Genomic DNA, 24,026 nt, shown 5'->3' on the forward strand with positions numbered 1-24,026 from the left:
GATCAAAGTGAATCCGTGATCATATGCCTTAAGCCTAAATAGTTAACAGTGGACAATTATCAACAGGCCTCTGGTCATACCCCAATAATCATAATAGAATTTATGATTCTGTTCTGTTACACAGATAATTAGGGTATTCTTTTAGGTGATGTAGTGTTGGTCCTTTATTGGACCGGAACCTGGTGGTCCGGAGTCAATGATGAGAGAGTGAAAGAAGGAAAGAGGCTAATATTCCCTGGGTTACACAGCCAGCTTTTGCGCTCCAGGGAGTCAGCCAGAAATAGAGAGCTAGAGATAGATAGAGAGAGAGAGAGAAAGAAAGAAAGAAAGACACGGGGGCCCAAGCTCTGATGGACCAAAGGTGTTTTAATCAACATGTGCGGGCATATATACTGTCTTACAAGGTAGTTATTTTCAGCAAAGATAAAGATTAAAATTCCAGACTTACAAAACACAGTCAATTCAGTCGCTCAGTCGTGTCCGACTCTTTGTGACCCCGTGAATCGCAGCACGCCAGGCCTCCCTGTCCATCACCAACTCCTGGAGTTTACTCAAACTCATGCCCATTGAGTCGGTGATGCCATCCAACCATCTTATCCTCTGTCGCCCCCTTCTCCTCCTGCCCCCCAACCCCTCCCAGCATCAGGGTCTTTTCCAATGAGTCAACTCTTTGCATGAGGTGGCCAAAGTATTGGAGCTTCAGCTTCAGCATCAATCCTTTCAATGAACACCCAGGACTGATCTCCTTTAGGATGGACTGGTTGGATCTCCTTGCAGTCCAAGGGACTCCAAGAGTCTTCTCCAACACCACAGTTCAAAAGCATCAATTTTTCGGCACTCGGCTTTCTTCACAGTCCAACTCTCACATCCATACATGACCACTGGAAAAACCATAGCCTTGACTAGATGGACCTTTGTTGGCAAAGTAATGTCTCTGCTTTTTAATATGCTACCTAGGTTGGTCATAACTTTCCTTCCAAGGAGTAAGCGTCTTTTAATTTCATGGTTGTAGTCACCATCTGCAGTGATTTTGGAGCCCAAAAAATTAAAGTCTGTCACTGTTTCCACTGTCTCCTGATCTATTTACCATAAAGTTATGGGACGAGATGCCATGATCTTAGTTTTCTGAATGTTAAGCTTTAAGCCAACTTTTTCACTCTCCTCTTTCACTTTCATCAAGAGACTTTTTAGTTCCTCTTCATTTTCTCCCATAAGGGTGGTGTCATCTGCATATCTGAGGTTATTGATATTTCTCCCGGCAATCTTGATTCTAGCTTGTGCTTCTTCCAGCCCAGCGTTTCTCATGATGTACTCTGCATATAAGTTAAATAAGCAGGGTGACAATATATAGCCTTGACTTACTCCTTTTCCTATTGGGAACCAGTCTGCTGTTCCATGTCCAGTTCTAACTGTTGCCTCCTGACCTGCATACAGGTTTCTCAAGAGGCAGGTCAGGTGGTCTGGTATTCCCATCTCTTACAGAATTTTCCACAGTTTATTGTGATCCACACAGTCGAAGGCGTTGGCGTAGTCAAGAAAGCAGAAATAGATGTTTTTCTGGAACTCTCTTGCTTTTTCAATGATCCAAAAGATGTTGGCAATTTGATCTCTGGTTCCTCTGCCTTTTCTAAAACCAGCTTGAACATCTGGAAGTTCACGGTTCACGTATTGCTGAAGCCTGGCTTGGAGAATTTTAAACATTACTTTACTAGGACCTAACAGAAGCAGAAGATATTAAGAAGAGGTGGCAAGAATACACAGAAGAACTGTACAAAAAAGATCTTTACAACCCAGATAATCACGATGGTGTGATCACTCACCTAGAGCCAGACATCCTGGAATGTGAAGTCAAGTGGGCCTTAGAAAGCATCATTTCGAACAAAGCTAGTGGAGGTGATGGAATTCCAGTTGAGCTATTTCAAATCCTGAAAGATGATGCTGTGAAAGTGCTGCATTCAATATGCCAGCAAATTTGGAAAACCCAGCAGTGGCCACAAGACTGGAAAATGTCAGTTTTCATTCCAATCCCTAAGAAAGGCAATCCCAAAGAATGCTCAGACTACCGCACAATTGCACTCATCTCACACGCTAGTAAAGTAATGCTCAAAATTCTCCAAGCCAGGCTTCAGCAATACAAAACACAAGGTGATCCCTATTAAAGAGAGAAGAGGGTACTTATCACCATAATGAGAAACTAACGAAGGAAATGCCTGGATTTCTCAGCCCCGGGAAAAGCTTGCCTCTCCTCTTAATTTCTGAATATTCAGGAATTAATAAGGACCAAAGGATTCCTGACAGATCCAAAACAACACACAGGAAGCCTCCTGTTAAACGCTTCCTGACAATTCCCCCTATTTTATTACATTTTTTTTTTAAAAAAAAAAAGGTCCTGACCAAATGAGTTTGGTTAGTATCAACCAACCTTATAGAAAGGTGACGATAAACAACAAATACAATTATCAAGACAATCACCAAAGTTATAGTTCCAGACCCGCTGCTGTGGGTCATACTTTTGTTAGGGGAAGCACACTGATTGAAACCGCCCACCCTGGCTAGGCACCATAGTAACTATTTGCATGAGTTGTTTTATGGCAGGAGATCCTGATAAAGAACACAGAACTAATAAGCCACCACCAGCCGGAAGAGTTTGGGAAAGGTCGAGAGGAGACACTACCTGTCCGTCCACTTCCCAGAATCCCTCTTGCTAGCATCCATCTTGGCTGAGAGATGCGTGCGCCACCAGGAAAGACTCTGAGTTAGAATGATTGGCCAAAGACCATCTGGAAACTAATCCCATCACCATAAAGCCCAAGACTACAAGCCACGCAGTAGAGCAGTTCTCCTGGGTTCCCTTACCCTCCTGCTCTCCACCCGGGTGCCCTTTCCCAATAAAATCTCTTGCTTTGTCAGCACGTGTCTCCTCGGACAATTCTTTTCCGAGTGTTAGTCAAGAGCCCAACTTTGGGCCCTGGAAGGGGGTCCCCCTTCCTACAACACTTTGAAACCATCCTCGTGGGTCTAGCCTGGATAATTGATCAGTGAGCTGTCCAGCAAAAGGTTTTCAAATTAGTGGAAGAGGGGAGACGTTTAGAAGAAGTTTCAAAAATTTCCTTTTGCAGTAATTATACATTCAGACAGGCATTATCATGGAAATGAAATTTGATTTGTTCCTAGTTGTAGGTACTATGATTGAAATGAACAGGAGTACAAGTTACAGAATGTAAAGTCTTATTAAATTGTAAATTTCTTATGGCTATAACAAAGGGAAGTGGGACACAGGCCTGTATAAAATATGACTGATTATAGCAAAGGAAATAGTTACTATGACCACGACTGGTCCCTGTGAAATGTCAGGTCTAAGTCCCAAGTTCTTCGGTGCTGGCAGCAAGTTTCCCTATGTCCCATTGTTTAGGCCCAATTTGTTTATCGAGGACGATTCGAGGAGGAGGGGGTGCCCGTCCACCTTCAAGCCAGGCAAGAAGTCCTTTGTCATGGTAATGTTTCAACGTAGTGTTAGTAACCTTTTACATAATGTTTTTTGTTCTTCCTCTAACTCTTTCCCTAAAGTTTCAGTAGTATAAACATGGTTCACAGACAGAGAAAGGGCAGCAATGTCTGAAAGTCTTCTTTTGGAGGCAGGATGAAAGCCCAAGTTTGTTGGCCGACGTTTACGCATAATTTTCCTGGGCCCAGGCACAGTGGAAGGCCTAAAGAAATGTTCAATAGTTTCCCCTCCTCCCCAGGGTGTGAGGCTTCCAGGGAGGGGGCATATGGGTGGAGTCATTGGTTGATACCATCGGTCTTTTCTCCATCCACTTTCTGACCTGTAATAAAGGGGGGTTGGGTAAGTAAGCCCAGTTAAGTCTGATTTGTGAATCCTGCTCAAGCAGGGGTCACGCAGGTCAGCATAGCGATTGGAAGGTTTTCAGGACTCTGAGGCATTTCCTACTGAGAAATCAGATTTTTAACTTGGTTAGTGAGGGCTTTTATTTGTCCCCAAGTAGGGGAGATCATAGGGTTGATGCCGCCGAGGGTGGTGCTTTCTGGAGATCGTTAGAGCCGCCATGGCCCATATTGGAATTTCTTCCTCCCGGGGTTCTTGTTTCGTCTCCATTTTGAATGCTGGGGGCCCCCTTGGGTCGAATTTTCTGAGGAAAAAGTTTGTTGGATCCATCTGGGGAAATACAACCATATCCCTTTCCCTGTAATGTAAGATTAATTTCCCAGATTTCTATTGTTTATTGAACCCTTCTTGATACCAAATGGGCAGAAGAAGAGAAGAAATTGAATTGTCCTTCAATTCCTCAAAATATCTTTCTGCTCTTGTTAAAATATTTCCCTGTGGTAGGCTTAAAAAATTTAAAATAAATAAAGCTGTATTAACAATAGTTATAGGTTTAGAAAATATGTTGTGTTGGAATCTAGTAAAATCTGCTTTAGATAAGGAAGACAGTAGTGTACCTGTGTATTCCCCCTTCTTTAATTTTTTTTTTATTTGTATCTTTAGTGTGTGATGTGTTCATTCGACTATATCTTGTGTCTGTGGATTATAAGGAATACCTGTAATATGTTTAATAGAAAAAGATTGTAAAAATTGTTTAAAGTGTCTGGAAATATAGGCAGGGCCGTTGTCTGTTTTAATAGAACTAGTAGTTTATGGTGGAGGTTTCTATATTTTTTAATACAAAAACTGAATATATAGAATCAGAGACCATATTAATGGGGTAAGGATGTAGGCAAGTAACTTGAATAAGAGCATATAATTCATTTTGTTGAGCAGAATGGAATTTAGTGTAAAAGACTTTATATTTTTTTTAAGAGATCAGAATGAAGCTTTGGCGTTTTTAGTCCCATCTATATAAAAGAAATGCAAAAAATGATAAATTCGGTGTTTTTGAAGAAATCCCACAGCTTACCAGAAGGATAATGAAATGAAATTTCTCCAAAATATTTTAGAAAAGCTAACTGGAAATCGGTAGAAGTTTGTAATATGTTCTCAAATTGAGATTTATTTGCAATAAAGTTTTATTAAAGTATAAAGGAGATAGAGAAAGCTTCTGGCATAGGCATCAGAAGGGGGCAGAAAGAGTGGCCCCCTGCTAGTCTTTAGCCAGATGTCATATAGCTACTAGCCGTCTGCTTAGTTAGAGAAAGAAAATATCTCAAAACTGAAGAGAATAGCACCAGGCCCCTCACCCACAACATGCATTTTGAGATAACCTTGGCACCAGGTGAGTTGTCCCGGGCCACAAAATGATTAACATGAATCTTGAAGAAAGGCAGATTTCCAAGCAAATACAGTTTCATTAACATAGCTTAAGAAAATATTTGCATGAGTAAAACATACCGGTTTGTCAAGTCTTAGGAAGAACCGACTTGAAGAAAGAATCTAAGGTAAGATTTTAAGACAAACATTTCCATAAGAAAAACGCATTGGTTAGCTCAAGGTTTGAGAAAAGTTAAGTTCAGGTGGAACCAGGTGTCGTTATGGCAGGTTTTTAAATTTGTATAGAGAAGGGGAAAAAAATCTAACACTTGTTTGTTTCTTCCTGCCACTTAAGAGAGATAAAAAAATGTCTGACACTTGCAGGCTATATCCTCCATTCAGAGACCCCTGGCCTTCCTGCCTGTTAAGCCAAACTAGATTGGCCAAGTAAAAGACCAAAGTTTTGTGGGGGCAAGGGCCCAAAACGTCCGGTAGGTATTCTAGAGGGGACTGCTTGAGGGTAAAGGAGAAAGTCATTTAGAGCTGGTATATCAATGGCAGCACTGCCGGATGTTGAGGGTTTGAGGGAAAAGATGGAATTTGCCCCTGGTTTTTGATGAAGGGGACCTGGTGGGGGGGGGGTCCCCTGCTTGGAGTTTCCCAAAATATATTTTCCTTCAAATATAAAATTTAGATTTACACTCTTTGGCCCAATGCATTCCTCTACAGCAGCAGGGACAGACTTTTGGAGGTTTTTTGTTAACTGTCTTAGGGCAGTTCCTTTTTAAATGGTTCTTATCTCCACGTGTAAAGCATCCTTCATTTCCCTTTTTAAAGCAAGCCGCCACTGTCTCAACTAGCATTTGCATTTTTTGTTTCGGATCCTAGATTGCAACAAGCCTTCAAATAATCAAAAATAGTCCCTGTATCATGAATTGGGGCTATAGCCCTTTATATTTCTGATTTGCATTTTCATAAGCAAGTAATTTCTCTAGTTGCCTTTTAGCTTCTTCTCCAATTACTGTATGGGAAATAGCCATTTCTAATCTAGCTAAGAAATCGGCATACGTTTCATTAGGTCCCTGCAATATTTTAGTGTAGCTACCTGTAGGCTCCCCTTGAGGAGTAATTTGATCCCAAGCTTCAAGGGCCACTGTTTTTAATTGATCATGCAACAAAGGAGGGCATCGTATTTGAGCTTCTAAGGCGTCAAATTGTCCAGTGCCAGTTAACATTTCTTTTTTTTTTTTCTTTTTTTTTTTCCATTTATTTTTATTAGTTGGAGGCTAATTACTTTACATCATTACAGTAGTTTTTGTTATACATTGAAATGAATTAGCCATGGATTTACATGTATTTAGTTAACATTTCGAAAGTAATTTGGTTTGGGGGAGTGCCAGCTCGAGCGTCTTTGTTAGCATGATCTCTGGCTATATCCTGAAACCACATTGTCCTTTGAAGATACTCTCCTGGTTTAAGGAGAGCTTTTATTAAAACTCGCCAATCATTGGGAATAAAGGTTCCAATAGAAGATGCCATAGCATTTACAATCTCTCTAGTAAAAGGCTAATGTGGGCCATACAAAGTTATGGCCTTTTTCACTTGTTGCCTGTAAAAAAGGTTAATACCTTAATACTGCGGTGTTATTTGCCCTTGAGCGTCAACATTTCTTAAAACTGGAAAGGCGGAGAAACCTTTAGCTTCAGAGACTTGCCCTTGCAAAGCCAGCAATTCAGAGAGCCTTTGTTGCGAAGGGGGTAGATTATTTTTATTGAGAAAGGTGTTATCGGTTTTAATGTTATAAGGTGTCTTAAGGGACTCAGAATCATTAGGTTCTATGAGAGAGAGACTTTGGGATATGTGCCCTCCGGCAGGGGAGGAGCGCTTGGAGCAACCGGGGCATGGTTGGTAGAAAAATCCTGAAATATCTAATGTTATTCTAATTGGGCCTTTCGTAAGGTATCATCTAATTCATATTCAAGTAATGAGTGTTCTGCATGTTGTCGAATATCAGGAGAGCTAGAATTACCTTGTAATGGCAGAATCGTGGCTTCAGTGAGAGCCCATAGGGGCCAGAAATCTATCAGAATATTTTTTCCGTCTGACAGCTCGTTCAATATTCTCTTTGACCCGATGCCAAATTTCTAAATAAAAACTACCTTCATCAGAGAACCAAGGGTTACATTCAACCACTGTCTGACGGCAAGCCTTTATTCGCTGGTGTGAAACTGAAAATCCCTGAACTTTAAATAAGTGATAAAGTAAAGTAGAAAAGTGAGGGGGCTTTCCAGCCGATTGACCCATGTCTTAGTACTTACCGACCTCAATAGGCCCTCTGGGGTCACTCCGTCCGAATCCACGTGTACCAAGTTCCTGTTTCTGGGCGCCACTTGTTGGTCCTTTATTGGACCAGAACCTGGTGGTCCAAAATCGACGATGAGAGTGAAAGATGAAAAGAGGCTAATAAAATAAAATACAAGAAAATAAAATAAAAAGAAAAGAGGCTAATATTCCCTGGGTTACGCAATCGGCTTTCACGCTCCAGGGAATCAGCCAGAAATAGAGAGAGAGAGAGAGAGAGAGAGGGAGAGAAAGACACGGGGACCCAAGCCCTGATGGAGCAAAGGTGTTTTAATCAATATGGTGTGGGCATATATATTGTCTTACAAGGTAGTTATTCTCAGCAAAGATAAAGACTAAAATTCCAGACTTACAAAACACAAGGCGATCCCTATCAAAGAGGAGAGGGTACTTATCACCACAATGAGAAACTAACAAAGGAAATGCCTGGATTCCTCAGCCCTGGGAAAGGCGTGCCTCTCCTCTTAATTCCTGAATATTCAGGAATTAATAAGGACCAAAGGATTCCTGACAGATCCAAAACAGCACACAGGAAGCCTCCTGTTAAATGCTTCCTGACAATGGAGAGTCTAGATATGAGCCCTGGGGCTTTTCCATCCTGGGGCCTGGTTTTCCAGTTGGTACGTCAGTTTCCATAGATACTGGGCATAGAGCTCAAAGTCCACAGTCCAGCCCAAGCTGGAGTCCTGCTTTCAAGATGCAGCCTGTTCTGTCTGTTTCCTCCTTCAGATTTAGTAGCTAAAATAAAATACAGGATACCTGTTAAATGTGAATTTCTGATACACAACAAGTAATTTTTTCATATACTTCATACAGTGTTTAGAGCATACTTTTTTGAAAAACTATTGTGTGCTTAAATTTGAGTGTCCTGTAGCTTATCCACAACCTAATGTAAAAAATTATTCTAGAGGCGCACATGCCCTTCTGGTGTCCCCACAGCAGAGGTTTATTATCTGCCCTAGTCCTTGCATCCGATTCACGAAAATCTTACATTAAGTGTTTTCAAAGAAGCATAATTCAACAAACAGATGGCCAAAAGGTACATGAAGAGATGCTCAATATCACTAATTATTAGAGAAATTCAATCAAAACTCCAGTGAGGCATCACCTCACTTCAGTCAGAATGATCATCATTAAAAAGTCTGTGAAAAATAAATACTGGAGAGGATGTGAAAAATAAGTCTTTTACTGTTGGTGGGAATGTCAATTGGTGCTGCCATTATAGACAACAGTAGGGAGGTTCCTTAAAAAACTAAAATATACTTACCATATGATCTTGCAATCCCACTCCTGGGCATATATCCAGAGAAAACTCTGATTCAAAAAGATATGTGCCATGTTCATGGCAGCACTATTTACAGTAGCCAAGACAAGGAAGAAACCTAAATATCCATCTTCAGATGAATGGCTAAAGAAGATGTGGTATATATACACACACTGAGGAAACCAGAATTGAAAGAGACACGTGTACACCAATGTTTATCGCAGCACTGTTTATAATAGCCAGGACATGGAAACAACCTAGATGTCCATCAGTAGATGAATGGATAAGAAAGCTGTGGTACATATACACAATGGAATATTACTCAGCCATTAAAAAGAATTCATTTGAATCAGTTCTAATGAGGTGGATGAAATTGGAGCCTATTATACAGAGTGAAGTAAGCCAGAAAGAAAAACACCAATACAGTATACTAACGCATATATATGGAATTTAGAAAGATGGTAACGATAACCCTGTATGTGAGACAGCAAAAGAGACACAGATGCATAGAACAGTCTTTTGGACTCTGTGGGAGAGGGTGAGGGCGGGATGATATGGGAGAATGGCATTGAAACATGTAAATTATCATATGTGAAATGAATCACCAGTCCAGGTTCAATGCATGAGACAGGATGCTTGGGGCTGGTGCACTGGGATGACCCAGAGGGGTGGGATGGGAAGAGAGGTGGGCAGGGGGTTCAGGATGGGGAACACATGTACACCCATGGTGGATTCAATTCAATGTATGGTAAAACCAACACAATGTTTTAAAGTAAAATAAATAAATAAATAAACTTTAAAAAAGAAAAAGATGTGGTATATATATAATAGAATAATATTCAGCCATAAAAAAAGAATGAAATAATGCCATTTGCAGCAACATGGATGTACCTAGATATTATCATATTAAGTGAAGTAAGTCAAAGACAAAGATCATATCATATGATATCACTTATATGTGAAATGTTAAAAAAATGAACTTATTTACAAAACAGAAATAGATTCACAGACCTAGAAAACAAACTTATGGTTACCAAAGGGGAAAGGTGGGGGAGAGAGAAACTAGGAATTAGGGAGTAACATATACACACTACTATATCTAAAAGAGACAAGCAACAAGGATGTATTATATAGCACAGGGAACTATACTCAGTATTTTGCAATAACTGATAAGCAGAAAGAATCTGGAAAAGACTATATGTATGTATAAAATTAAAACACTTTGCTATACACCTGAAACTAACACAGCATTGTAATTAACTATATTTCAATTTTTTTCTCATGGGTAAAAAAGCTGAAGGAAAGAAAAAGTCATACTTCAAAACTTCACCCTCTGGCAGAGTGGGTCCAACAACTTGAAATTTTGTGTTTAATCTTTAATTGCGAAACTTGAAAGGCACATATTAACTAATGGTATCATGATAAGGGAATGACTTATCTTTTTTTTTTTTTTTTTTTTTTTTAATCTAGCATGGAATCTGCAGCTCTGAACACAGTAAGAGAGCTTTTTCCCTGACTGGGCTCTTGCCCTCTTGAAAGAGGTGGAGTTAGTCAACTATAACAGCAGTTTATAAACACAAGTGGACCTGCCATTAAGCGGCTGAGCCAAGTGAGAGACAGACAGTCCTGAGGTAAGTACTGATTTTATATGTCAGTATAATGTGCCCGGAGCACAAGAAAAACTCTGTTTTGTATTCACATCGTGGCTTCTTAAGAGACATTTCAAGTTGTTTAGTCTACTTTTGTTGGCTATAGCTTTACAGAAGTGTTAAAGTAAAGACTGTAAAACGCTAAGCATGAGAACTTAGATCTGAGAAAAATTCATGATGTGAAGAGAAAAAAGAACGATAGCAGTTTAGACAATCGGAGAATACGACCAGTGTGAACGAGACAGTAGATGTTTTTGCTGAAGTAAGTTTCTCCGTAGACAATCAACACACAACAGGTGCAAACTGTGATGTTGTAACTACGTGGGCTGTGAAGACTGAAAATTAAGATATATTATTACAGGAATAAGTCTGAATGTCAACAGAAACTCTGTGCTGTGATTAGCCAGCTGGCAAGTCCCCTTCTCTCTCTGGGTTTCAAGCAACTCTTGGCAAACCTCCATAAGCGGTCTGGATGGAAAACTAAATAATATGGGAGCAGAAACTAGCTTTTAAAAAGCACAGACATTCACCTGGCTAGAAGGTACAGGGCTTCTCCAGGCGTTCAGATGGTAAAGAATCTGCTTGCAATATAGAAGACCTGGGTTCAATTCCTGGGTTGGGAAGATCCCCTGGAGAAGGAAATGGCAACCCACTCCAGTATTCTTGCCTGGAGAATCCCGTAGACTGTAGCCCGCCAGGCTCCTCTGTCCATGGGGTCGCAAAAAGTCAGACACAACTGAGCCACTAACACTTTCACTTTCAGAAGGCACAAGTCGTTTGAATCGGAATGCAGGAGTGAACAATGCACTGTTGTAAGTACTAATATTGGGGGGGAAACAAAGGCCTTAGAAGGTTTGAAGGAAATTTCTTAAGGGGAGGAAATACGCATACATGTCAACCAGAAATAAGGTGTTCAAGAAAGATCAGTGAAGGGTCTGCATATTCAGGTAAGGAACCAGAGGTTGGAGAGAAGGGATCTTTTTCCATCAGGTGTTGAGAGTAATGAGCTCCTGCTGTGTCTGGGACCCATGCAAAGGGGGTGAGGGATGGGGCAGGAAAGATTCCAGGGAGTCCAGAACGGGGAGTGAGTGGGGCAGGGCCAGGCCTGAGCGGCAAGGCAAGGCAGGGTGCAGGATCCAACCAGGGGCCAGCTACAGTCTTGGGGCTGCCAAAGGGCAATATGCTGAGACATATCTCCCTGAATCTTTGCCAAAAACTTCATGCCATCCAGGTTAACTAGTCGGTGATTATCACTAATATTTCACACAAGCCAAATAAAAAGAGAACCAGCATGACTTAGTTGAAAAAATCTGAATATGTATAAATTCTTATTCCTACAAGACCTTTGAGTCAAGAGGTAAATAGACACACGCACTGCTCAGTATGCTTGGAGACTCGCCCATCTCCCAGGAACTGGGAGCAGGAGGGAAATTTCCTGGTCCCTATTATGAATTTTTTATACTTTAATTTTTTCAACAGCCTTCACTAGAGAACGCTGAGGTAAAGAGATTAAACAACTCCCCTGAGGGTATGTACCTCATAAAGAAAGCAGTTGGGCTTTGTCTCTAAGCCTTCCTTCTCTCGGCTAAGAAACGCTGTCATCAGGGCCCTGCTCCCCACCAGCTCCCAGATATAGCTCCTTTAGTTCACGCTGGATTATCCCAAGATACACTCCCTTTGGGTTTCACAGATGGCCCGGTGGTAAAGAATCTATCTGCCAATGCAGGAGACGCAAGAGACATGGGTTTGATCCCTGGGTTGGGAAGATCCCCTGGAGGAGGGAATGGCAACCCACTCCAGTTTTCTTACCTGGAGAATTCCATGCTCAGAGGGGCCTGGCAGGCTACAGTCCCCATGGGGTCACAAAGAGTCGGACACGACTGAGTGACTAAGCGCACGCGCACACGCGCGCGCGCGCGCGCGCACACACACACACACACACACACACTCAGGGAATGTAAACCTACCTCCTTGTGAAGGTCAAATATAGTTATACTAGCGCTCAATTTACTCATAGTAAGTTTTTAGGGTTTCAGGTAAAGTAAGGTATGCTTTTATGCGTCCTCATATCAGTTCAGTACAGTTCAGTCGCTGAGTCATGTCTGACTCTTTGTGACCCCATGGACTGCAGCACGCCTGACTTCCTTGTCCATCACCAACTCCTGGAACTTGCTCCAATTCATGTCCTTCCAGTCAGTGATGCCATCCAACCATCTCATCCTCTGTCGTCCCCTTCTCCTCCTGCCTTCAATCTTTCCCGGCATCAGGGTCTTTTCCAATGAGTCAGTTCTTCACATCTGGTGGCCAAAATATTGGAGTTTCAGGTTCAACATTCAGTCCTTCCAATGAATATTCAGGACTGATTTCCTTTAGGATTGACTGGTTTGATCTTCTATTTGTCCAAGTGAATGTCAAGAGTCTTCTCCAACACCACAGTTCAAAAGCATCAATTTTTGGGGCTCAGCTTTCTTTATGATCCAACTCTCACATCCATACATGACTGCTGGAAAAACCATAGCTCTGACGGACCTTTGTTGGCAAAGTAATGTCTCTGTTTTTTAATAGGCTATCTAGGTTGGTCATAGCTTTTCTTCCAAGGAGCAAGTGTCTTTTAATTTCATGGCTGCAGTCACCATCTGCAGTGATTTTGGAGCCCCCAAAAATAAGGTCACTCACTGTTTCCACTGTTTCCCCATCTGTTTGCCATGAAGTGATGGGACTGGATGTCATGATCTTAGTTTTCTGAATGTTGAGTTTTAAGCAAACTTTTTCACTCTCCTCTTTCACTTTCATCAAGAAGCTCTTTAGTTTTTCACTTTCTGCCATAAGGGTGGTGTCATCTGCATATCTGAGGTTATTGATATTTTTCCTGGCAATCTTGATTCCAGCTTGTGCTTCCTTATATCAATCAAGCCCCTAGGAATCAGCTAACAGAAAAGGAACTCATGAATTTAATGTTTCCTTCTCTCCCATTTAACTGTTAATTGACTAACGGATTCTGAATGGGGAACAAACTAATATTGAGGGTCTCAGAGATCAGCAGAGAGAGGGCATACGTGTTACCTGGTTGGGGTGGGAGCCCAGATCAGAAGTCAGAAGATGCTTTCAAAGGACCCCAGTGCTCACAAAATGAGTGAGCTAGGAAAGGAGCTTCAGCTCTTTGAACTTGAGTTTCCTCCTTCTGACAATAGGATACTGGAAGCTGTTTCCCTGAGTTGTCCTGGGGTGGACACACTTGCTAGATATTGAGTGTGAATCGGGAACACACATGTGTGACTGATGGCAAGTCACTGAATCTCTCTAGTTCTCATTTTCTGGGGACCAGGAGGTTTATATCACATTTGCCCCAGCCTTCAAAAGATGAAGAAAAATATTATAAGAAAGATATGATAAAATATTATGTAAGTTAAAAATTCTTTTCCCTTTGTAACGTGATCCTTGGTCATTAGATAAGGGAGCTTAGTGTGAGAGCGAGCTTAGTGTGAGGGTAATCTGTGACTTCCACCTCACAGAGACACATTCTCAGAATTCTGCTGAATCACAGCTCCTCCCTTCCCCATGATAAGAAAAGTACAATATATACAATCTCCAACTTCCAGACAGATGAGATAAATAGGTTTCCAAGGGATCCTTTATTTTCCAAAGGTTAGACCATTGATCTCACATTGAAAATGCAGATATTGAAAACATTTGATATCTAAAATTCAAGTCGTGTATATTTTTCAGGAGATGATTATTGGGTAAAGAGAAGTATATTTTTTCCCAAGCTCCATAACAACAAAATTTTGCAAAAGAATCTTAGCGCTTTCTAAACATTGGGATTTGCATAGAAAATGCAGCTGTTTGTCCATACATCCTGGCTTTGGGACTCCTGCTTTTAATGAGTCCTGTGTGTTCCTCCATTCACACTCATAATAGAACTAGTTCTGTCCAGAGCCTTTGAATTTCATTCTCTGGTTCCCTGCTATGTCCACCCCTCAGGCAGGCTGCTGTAGACCAAGGGCTTTTAAACGTCATTGAGTGGACCCAACCAAAGTATCTCTTACCATTGCAATGACCAGATAACTGTGCTTTCCTTTACCCATACACACATCAGAACTAAAATTTCATGGAATGATGGTTACCTCTTGAACATTGAAGGCACTTTGATATTTCCTATTTCTATTTTTTTCTACTTTAAAAATTGGTGGATGTCATAGTCCACTGAAGGATTGTCATGCACATTTGGAAAAACACTAATATGGAAAAATGAAACCAAGCTTTGGCTTCATATAGAAGTAGCTTTGAATTCCAGGTCCACCACCTACTTTGGGCAAGTTACCCTAGAAACTTCAACATTCCCAGCTGCAAAATGAGTGCAATGACAAACTTCACAGCAGGTGATTTTGGGAGGGTTAAATGAAGATAAATTTGTGACAATGCCCACCACATGATAGACATTGAACAGATGTCGGTTCCCTCCCAGACGGTAAAGTTCATGCAGCAACATCCCTTGTTCTAGACAGAAGATGTACCAAGAGAGGTAGAATCTAGAACTGCAGAAAATGGAAGGACTTAGCATCCCAAATGTGTAGAAAGAATTAGGATTTTTGAGCAACAGTTAACCAAATTGAGTCCTAATTTCAGCTTTTGAACAAATGCAGTGTAACAGCCAAGGAGCTGGACATGGCCGCTGTCTCCACCTCCTCCTCCTCCCTCTTTGAAGCCCTCTGGCTCCAAGGCCCCTCCCTCCCAGGGTCCCAGGGCCTGCATCTGTGTAGGTTCCAGCCTTGTCTTCATTTTAATCCTAGGTGTGGATATCCACATCCATCACTAACTGGATTATGACTGTGAACATGTCACTTAACCTCTGAGCTTTGGTATTATTAACTAAAAAAACCACAAAAACTAGTTCATAGGATTATTGTGAGGATTAAACATCCAAAGGGGTTAACAGTGGGGCAGGACCATTAGGAGGTTTTCAGTAAATACTAGTGCTCAGGACTTCCCTAGTGATCCAGTGGCTAAGACTTCATGCTCCCCAGTGACTGAGTTCGATCCCTGGTCACAGAACTAGATTCCACATGCTACAACTAAGGAGTTTGCTTGCCACAACTAAAGATTCCACATGGTGCAACTGAAAAGAAGATCCTGCCTGGCACAGAGAAGATCCGTTACAGTCAAATAAATGCATTAATTAAAAAAATATATATACTAGTTCTCTAGTCCTTTCCCTCTCTAATACCCACCCATCATCCTTACCACAGACTTGACTCTTAGCCTGCCAGGACAATCAGATTTTACCCAGTGGAGACTGGAGAATGGCTTCGTACAATTTTCCATGATTGGTTAGAGGAGGTGATAATTTGGACCAAGGAAGACATTCCAGGGACTGTTCCAACTCTGCCATGAAGGAGGTCGACACTTCCTCTGCCCTGTTGGTGCTGTTCAGCCATATATCATAAAGTGCATTTGGCTTCTGTGGTTTTATCTTTGTTCATTCATTCACTTACTCATTCAATTCATTCATCAATGTTCAGAGAAACCAGGAGACTGCCATCATGGCGGGGAAGCCCAAGTTACACTACTTCAATGGACGCGGCAGAATGGAGTGCATTCGGTGGCTCCTGGCTGCAGCCGGAGTGGAGGTAGGTTTCATCTCCAGTTGGATATAAACTACCAGCATCAAACTATTTTTCTCACGTAAGCTAGAAGACTTTTCCTTCTAAATGACCTGTTATTTTCATTAAAGAAAATTTGTCAGCTATTAAGAGATAAACAGATTTGTCCTGATGGATTATTAAATTTTCTTCCTATCAAAGAGAATAAACAATTAGAATAAATTTAAGAAACTAACTACATTGTGTGGTCCTAAGTTGGAATTTGATTTTTAAAATTGTAAAATATTATGTATGACAGTTATACAACAATTAGAAATGTGAACATTAAATATCAATAGATAATTCAGTAATTTTGTTAATGTGTTAGGTATTATAATGTACTGTGTTACTTTTAATAGTTTTTGTATTTTGGAAATACACACTGAAGTATTTAAATGAAAAAATGTGATAGCTGGGATTTGTTTCAAATTCTTACAATGGGGAGGGGGATAAGCATATAGATGACTTACAATTGGGTCATTGAGCTGACGATTATTGAAGCTGGTTAATGGATACCGATTCAATGGACATGAGTTTGAGTAAACTCCGGGACCTGGTGATGGACAGGGAGGCCTAGCATGCTGCAGTCAATGGGGTCTCAGAGTTGGACACAACTGAGCAACTGAACTGAACTGAATGGATACAGGAATAAATGAAACAGATGCAGTTCCTGCCCTTGGGCATCTTACACTCTATGAGGATGCAGACAAGGAGATGGGTGATTAAATGCAGGGTGGGAGCACCTAGAAGGACACGCAAACATTTTAGAGTTACAATGCCATACTCCCAGAAGCAAATTTGTAGGTTTCTGTGGGACTCTGTTGCCTGCTGCCCCCTAGAGGTGTCACTGAGAAAAGCACTTCTCAGCCCGGGTCAGAGGGACCCAGCAACTCTGTGAGGGTTCCCTGGGGAGGGAGTCGGGGTCAGACTCTGGAGATTGGTCCCCTAAGGGAGAGCAGAAAAGGAGGGCTTCAGGTGAGGCAGGGTTCTGCGAAGGGAATCTCTAGTGTGCTCCCTTAGCTTCCTAACAACATATTTACCTAAGCCTCAGATAACACTTTCTCCATTGCTTCATGCTTGATCCATTCTCAAGTGTGTGAAGAAATAAGTACACAAAAAAATTCAAACAGTGCCATTCTAGGTTGCTTAATTTCTAATAATCAACAACCAACAGTTTTCACTGCGGTCCAGCCTTGGGGTTCAGGGATGTGTTCAGAGTTCCTGGGCAGGATAAGTTCAGCATAGGAGGGTGCTGAGATGCTGAGAGCATCCAGGCTTCCTCTTGTCCAGCCCAGCCTGATGGAGGGAGATGTTGACTGTACAGACTGACCCTGTGAGTTCATGAAGATCCACAATAAACTGTTTAGCAAGTTAGAAACTCCCAATTCCCAAACTCTTCACCATCAAGAATCTACACATGAAAGCCGTTCAGTCATATCTGACTCTTTGCAACCCCACGGACTGTAGCCCACCAGGCTCCTCTGTCCATGGGATTCTCCAGGCAAGGATACTGGGGTGGGTTGCCATTCCCTTCTCCAGGGGATTTTCCCGACCCAGGGATTGAACCCAGGTCTCCTGCATTGCAGGTGGATTCTTTACTGTCTGAGCCACGAGGAAAGTCCCTCACCATCAAGACCCCTTTTAAAATATAAACTTGAGTGGAAGGAGGTAATATACATCAGAGGCCCCTGGTGACACCTTGTGGGTCACTGACCCCACGGATACTCCATGCTGGGGGACACACAATACCCTGTCCTGACCTTATAGGAAGAGAAAGGCTTTCCAGAGATATTAAAACTCCATAACCAGAACTTGCCATCCATTCCCTCCATTGACATCCTCCTCCCAAATCATGTCTAATGATTGACAGAGATGGAGACAGTGTGGAGGGGAACCAAACCGGCAAAATGAGCAGTTATGTGCTACAACCCACACTTTTATCTTGGTGGCTCTAATCTGAATTTCCAAGAAGCCACAATCACTGTCCTCTGCCAAACTCGGAAATCTTATCCTCAACATAGCACCAGACAGGGGACATTCAAGTTCAGCAATGAATGCTATGGAAGGAAATAACAGAGACTCATTGACTGTTTCTGTTTTTCAGTTTGAAGAGAAATTTATAGAACAACCAGAAGACCTGGATAAGTTAAAAAATGGTAAGACCAAGAACTAAATTCCTCTGATGGCAGTATCTAGTAGAAGTCTTCAGTTGAGGTTAGAACATTAGCAATGCCATGTGTGTGCATGGTGGGTGTGCATCAGGGGAGTGGGAGAAACCTGGTTAAAGGTAAGGGCTGGGGCTCCTTGAGGAGGTCTTGCACCTCACCCAGGACTTAGAAGGGCTGGAACTCGAGTATTTGCTAAAGGAGCCAGCCCCGGTGCCCCGTGAATGCCCTCTCTGGGCTCTCTCTGCCTTTCTGCACTGTGAGTGACCATATCAGTTCAGGATGCCACACAGCCCTCCCACCCACAGTCAGGAAAACACACGCATCAGAGAGAAGAGAAGAGAAAGAGGCCCAGCCGTTGCCATGAGTCCTTTTTGTTAATGGGTTTGAAAAGGTAATATCGTAGCAATATTGCAGACTCAGATAACCAACTGGTGTTGAAATGGTTTGAAGTCCAGGTGAGCGTGTGAGGAGGGAGATGAAGCACAAGGGCCAGCAGCAATAGAACTGGAAAAAGAGGGCGGCCCCGCGCACTGTCTGGTGGTGGGATTTGATGAGCATACAAAACACCATATGTAGGAGTCTCTCTTAGAACTGCCCTTAATGCCATGAACCACAGGAAGCTTCCTTTAGAAATATCTCATTTGACTTGGCAACTGGCTAATAGAACCTCTCCTATATTGTTCCTAGAAAATCCATGAAGGCAAGTCAAATACATAAAATAAAGACACATACCGTGATCTGGATGGGAAATAAAAAGTGAAATGAAATGACAGATTGAAAAGGAAGAGGGAAATTGATAGGAAGGACTACAGGAAGCTAAAAGTAAAATGTTATTTCCACTGATATTTTGCCAAGTAAACATTTTTGTTTCCTTTTATGTTTTCAGTCATTTCAACAAAATTTTTGATTCATAAAAAATTTCAGTTTAATTAAACAGCGTGGCTCATCCAACATCTCACTCTATTTCTTTTCTTCTTTCAAAAGATGGGAGTTTGATGTTCCAGCAAGTGCCAATGGTTGAAATTGATGGGATGAAGCTGGTGCAGACCAGAGCCATTCTCAACTATGTTGCCACCAAATACAACCTCTATGGGAAAGACATGAAGGAGAGAGCCCTGTACGGTATCTTTTTTCTGTTCTTTCATCTGTGATTAATAGGAACAATTTAGGTGCTTCCCTGAGTGAGCAGGATGTGCTCACAGAGATCATGACCAACAGCAGTATACACCTTCATGGTGTAACTGAGGTCCAGTACTACAGAAACCTATGAGGGTGAGGGAAGAGTAAACTTGGATTGGAACCAAGAATTTACGTAGGACTTCCCTGGTGGTCCATGGCTAAGACTCTGCATTCCCAATGCTGGGGACTCAGGTTCGATCCCTGGTCAGGGAGCTGGATTCCACATGCTGCAACTAAAAGTTCCCACATGCCACAACTAAGATGCAGCACAGTCATATAAATAAATTAAATAAATTCATTTTAATATATTTATGTAAGAGGATGTGGATCATGGATATAGAACGGTGACAGAGGTCTCCAAATACAGATGGACTATGAAGCTGAAAGGATGGTGGAGCCATGATACCAGAAGCTCAGTCCGTTTTGAGCTTAACACCCACCAACAGTTAGAGGCAAGGGACAAAGCATCTGAGTGTCTAGAGGATAAAGCCTTAGAAGGGAAGGCTCCAGAGGAGATGATTTTTAAGTTCCAGAAATTATAAGAATGATGACCAGGAACCTGATTTATCAGTCTTTTATATGAACTGGTTGCTTGACAAAGGTTAGCAGATATTGAGCCCAAGATGCTAGTGTTGTCTGGAACATTTGAATATGTCTATAGCAGCCAGAGGCTTCCCTCATAGCTCTGTTGGTAAAGAATGCCTGCAGTGCAGGAGACCTGGGTTCTATCCCTGGGTCAGGAAGATCCCCTGGAGAAGGAAATGGCAGCCCACTCCAATATCCTTGCCTGGAAAATCCTGTGGACAGAGGAGCCTGGTGGGCTGCAGTCCATGGGGTCGCAAAGTCAGGCACAACCGAACAACTAACACTTCACATGTAGCAGCCTGACTTATTCATTGCAGCCATATTTGGGGGGCACCTCCTCTGTGTTGTGATGGGACCATATGATTGAATCATGAAATGTGGCAGTTACTCAAAAAATTATACATAGAGTTACCATACAACTCAGCAATCCTCTACTAGGAATATACCCGAGAACTAAAAATACAATCACACTAAAACTTGTACACAGAAGTTCATAGAGCTGTTGTTCATAATGTTCAAAAAGCGGAAACAACACAAATGTCCATTAACTAGTGAATGGATGAACAAAGGCAGGCATATCCATACGATGGAATACTATGTGACCACAAAAAGAAATGAAGTCCTGATCCATGCTACAACATGGATGGAACTTGAAAACATTCTCTTATAGAAAGAAACCAGACCCAAACAATACATATTGTAGGATTTCCTTTGTCTGGCACATTCAGGACATTCCTGGTTATAAAACCAAAAGCAGTTTAGTGACTGCCAAAGCTGGAGAGAGGAAGGAATGTTGAATGCCTGAAAAAAAAAAAAAAAACAAACAAACAAACTCAGCATCTCTTTTGGGAGGGATGAAAATATTAATATTTTAGAATTAGAGTATGATGATGGTACAGAATCCTGAGACTTTGAACAGTTTTACACTAGAAAAGGGTGACACTCTGGTATGTGAATTATATTTCAACAAAGCTTTTACTTAAGAACACTTTTGCAGGAAACCATCTTTGGAAGAAAAACAACAAAATTACCTGGAATATGCACTGTGAGAACAGAATGAAGAAATGCACTATTGCAGGGGATACTTTGGGTAGAATCTTGAGAAATGCAGACAAAGCCAGAGTCCAGCAACAGTATATGAAGAGCATTGTGAAACCATATTCTATGTGAAGTAACTGGAAGAAGTGCTGGTATTGGGCAGCTAAATGAGCCTTGTGTTATAACAGGACAAGAGAGGGAAAAGGATGTGACAGGGGCGGTGGTGCCAGGATTCTCTCTCGATATGACTGAGGTGGTACTAATGCGTCACACTAACTGTGGACAGACCACACCACAGCAGAGATGGCAAACCCAAGTGTGGTCTCGTGGTTACCCGCCCTGATTCCACCCTTTTCTCTCATTCTTGTGACTCTGGATGGGTCACTAATATGCTCTTCCTATATTTGGCCATGTGTATAACAAAAAGATTAGACATATATATCTATCTAGATGATTTGTTTTGGAATGAAATGTTAAAATTAATTTTTAAAAATCATAACTGTATGACTGGCATAGAAAGATGCACCCAATGGAGGTGAATTACTTTGCTATTTCTTGATGCCCTACTCTTAGCCCTTCTAAAGTGTAAAACCTAAGGCAGGAGATATCTGACAATTTGGTCATTTTGTCTTTTCAGGATTGATATGTACTCAGAGGGTGTGGCAGATTTGGGTGACATGATCATTCTTTTGCCACTGTGCCCACCTGATCAAAAAGATGCCAAAATAGCTCAGATCAAAGAGAAGACAACAAACCGTTATCTCCCTGCATTTGAAAAAGTGAGTGGACTGTTCAGTATTTTTGACACTGAGATCAGAGGACAAAGGGAAATAGTGCTTGGCATTGCTAGGGCATTGACCTTCACCTCTGTGAGACTATCTGAATACTAATGTGGATGAGACATATCTAAACAGATATGGAGGTGGTGGGGTGGAGAAGAAAAGACAGAGGAAAAGTTATTCAGGAGAAAACAATCTACAAATTTTGGAGACATGGCTCTCAGACTTTTAAAGAAAGTCATACAAAACCAAGAAATTAATGTTCCATCATTACACCTAGTATACATCTTCGTAGTAATGTTTCTCTTTAAATGTAAGAGAAGAACATTTCATGATTAGACTACCTTAAAGCATGCTAAACAGAAATCACAAACTGAAAAAAAAATGATTGTAAGAGATACAGGAGGCTTACATGTAAATAAAAAGCTTAACACAAACACTGTCATCTTTATAAAATTTAAATCATTCTTTCATTAACTTCACAAGTATTAATTTGTTGCTTATGTCAGGGGGAGCAGAAGGTCTGAGGTCCCCACCCACCCAGTGAGGGGCAGAGGCGGACGTGGGGCTGGGTGGAGGGCAGGGGAGGAGCAGGGTCCAGCCTGGCAGGACCTGTGCTCCTGATCTGACCCCTCCATTCGCCAGGTGCTGAAGAGCCATGGACAAGACTATCTTGTGGGCAACAAGCTGAGCAAGGCTGACATCCACCTGGTTGAACTTCTCTACTATGTGGAAGAGCTGGACCCCAGCCTTCTGGCCAACTTCCCTCTGCTGAAGGTGAGCTCTCCCACGGCCCTGGGGGGCCAGCCACACCCCCCACCTCGGCATCTTCTCTCTGGACCGTGGGACTGGGGTGCTAGGGTCCACACGGTGTCATTTCCTCCCCTCAGCTCCTGTTCCTTCTCTCACATGCTGGTCTCTCTCTGCCTGTCTCTCTCCCCCGCTTAGAGCAGATTGGTTCTGACTTGCCTCACGGATTACCATTCATATTTTCTGTCTTTACTTCCAGCCCCATTTCCCTATATTTTCATTTTCCTGTCTTGATATCTGACACATTTCTTTTCCTCATACTGCACTCGAGGGTGAACCTGCAGGACTGATAAGTAGGAAGTTCAGGAAGTTGAATGGAGTCTCGCACTAAGACATCTCTGGGGGAAACACTATCGGGCTGTCATCTTCCTGTCTCACTGGGTGTCTGTGTCCAGTCTCCTGCTCGTGCTGATGGAGGGGCCTTGGTGGCCCTTGTCTAGGAGGGTCTTGGGGTCCCTGGCTTGTGTCAATGACGGGGCTGGTCTTTATCTGCACTCTGACCTGTGCTCTTGTGGATTGCAGGGCCTGAAAACCAGAGTCAGCAATCTCCCAGCCGTGAAGAAGTTTCTGCAGCCTGGCAGCCAGCGGAAGCCTCCCATGGATGAGAAAAAATTGGAAGAAGCAAAGAGGATTTTCAGGATTAAATAAAGCAGGCAGGGCTGCCCATGACATGGAGGATCACTCTTCTGAAGTTCTCCAGCAATGAAGTGCTTTACCTAAATGTAGATCCTGGCTATTGTGGAACTAATAAACTTTTTCAAAGTATAGTTGATGATTTAATTAGAATGCAGATTTAGTTGCAAAACAATCTATTTTGTTTTGATCACGTATAAAATCATGATCTCCTCCCAGAATGTGTTTCAGGCCTAAACATAAATAAAGGGAGAAAAAGTATCATGGACTGTTTGATCTGTTCAAAAAAGTTATGCATATACCAGCTAACACTGTCAAAGTGAGTCAAGTAGAAATTTTCATCAATGTGCTTGGTGTCACAAAAATAGCCTTTTCTTTTTGCACTTTGCTGCCCTTCTGATCCATAACCTAAACCTTTTCTTTGGTTTTTCAGACAACCTCTTTCCTTCACGTTATCAACCCCTTTTTCTATTCAGTTATGGAATCTTTAATTTATATCTAATATGGAACATTCAGTATTCCAGGAACATGATAACTAAGGATAAACAAACCAGATATAGTCCCTGTCGTCAAGGAGGTTACATTAGTAAGAGAAACGACAAAATGGGCAATTCTCATCCAACACCATGCCTGTTGAGTATCATTCCTGGGTAAGTTGTGACATAAACACACAAAAAGATCTGTTACAAAATTATTTGCGGAGAAGGAAATGGCA

At 41.8% G+C, this 24,026-nt stretch overlaps 1 protein-coding gene and 1 long non-coding RNA gene across 4 annotated transcripts; one reads left to right on the forward strand and one right to left on the reverse strand.

The window, feature by feature from the left end:
* Positions 1-348: 348 nt before the first annotated feature.
* Positions 349-13,151, reverse strand: LOC139031417 (uncharacterized). Of its 2 annotated transcripts, XR_011483874.1 has the most exons (3): positions 12,290-13,151; positions 7,525-7,622; positions 349-2,028 (listed from the first exon to the last, which is right to left on the reverse strand). It is a non-coding gene; the product is annotated as an uncharacterized lncRNA (long non-coding RNA). The 2 variants fall into 2 exon arrangements; XR_011483873.1 differs by having other exon boundaries at positions 349-7,622.
* On the forward strand, positions 10,343-23,572 carry LOC110143186 (glutathione S-transferase A2). 2 transcript variants are annotated; one of them, XM_020902761.2, is made up of 7 exons: positions 10,343-10,462; positions 16,000-16,107; positions 18,224-18,275; positions 19,272-19,404; positions 21,727-21,868; positions 22,514-22,645; positions 23,201-23,572. In XM_020902761.2, the coding sequence occupies exons 2-7, from the start codon at positions 16,021-16,023 to the stop codon at positions 23,324-23,326; spliced, it is 672 nt and encodes a 223-aa protein (XP_020758420.1). In that variant the 5' UTR covers positions 10,343-10,462; positions 16,000-16,020; the 3' UTR covers positions 23,327-23,572. The 2 variants fall into 2 exon arrangements, with proteins under 2 accessions (XP_020758420.1, XP_020758429.1); XM_020902770.2 differs by lacking the exon at positions 10,343-10,462 and adding an exon at positions 11,268-11,292.
* The last annotated feature ends 454 nt before the right edge of the window (positions 23,573-24,026 follow it).

Source organism: Odocoileus virginianus, chromosome 27, assembly GCF_023699985.2.
Source record: "Odocoileus virginianus isolate 20LAN1187 ecotype Illinois chromosome 27, Ovbor_1.2, whole genome shotgun sequence".
Taxonomy (NCBI): domain Eukaryota; kingdom Metazoa; phylum Chordata; class Mammalia; order Artiodactyla; family Cervidae; genus Odocoileus; species Odocoileus virginianus.

Bases quoted from the DNA above. Each gene is read 5' to 3' on its own strand.
- LOC110143186 (XM_020902761.2), top strand. From the start codon at position 16,021: ATGGCGGGGAAGCCCAAGTTACACTACTTCAATGGACGCGGCAGAATG. The intron at 21,869-22,513 runs GTGAGTGGACTG...TCCATTCGCCAG, and splicing joins ATCTCCCTGCATTTGAAAAA to GTGCTGAAGAGCCATGGACA. The intron at 22,646-23,200 runs GTGAGCTCTCCC...TGTGGATTGCAG, and splicing joins CCAACTTCCCTCTGCTGAAG to GGCCTGAAAACCAGAGTCAG.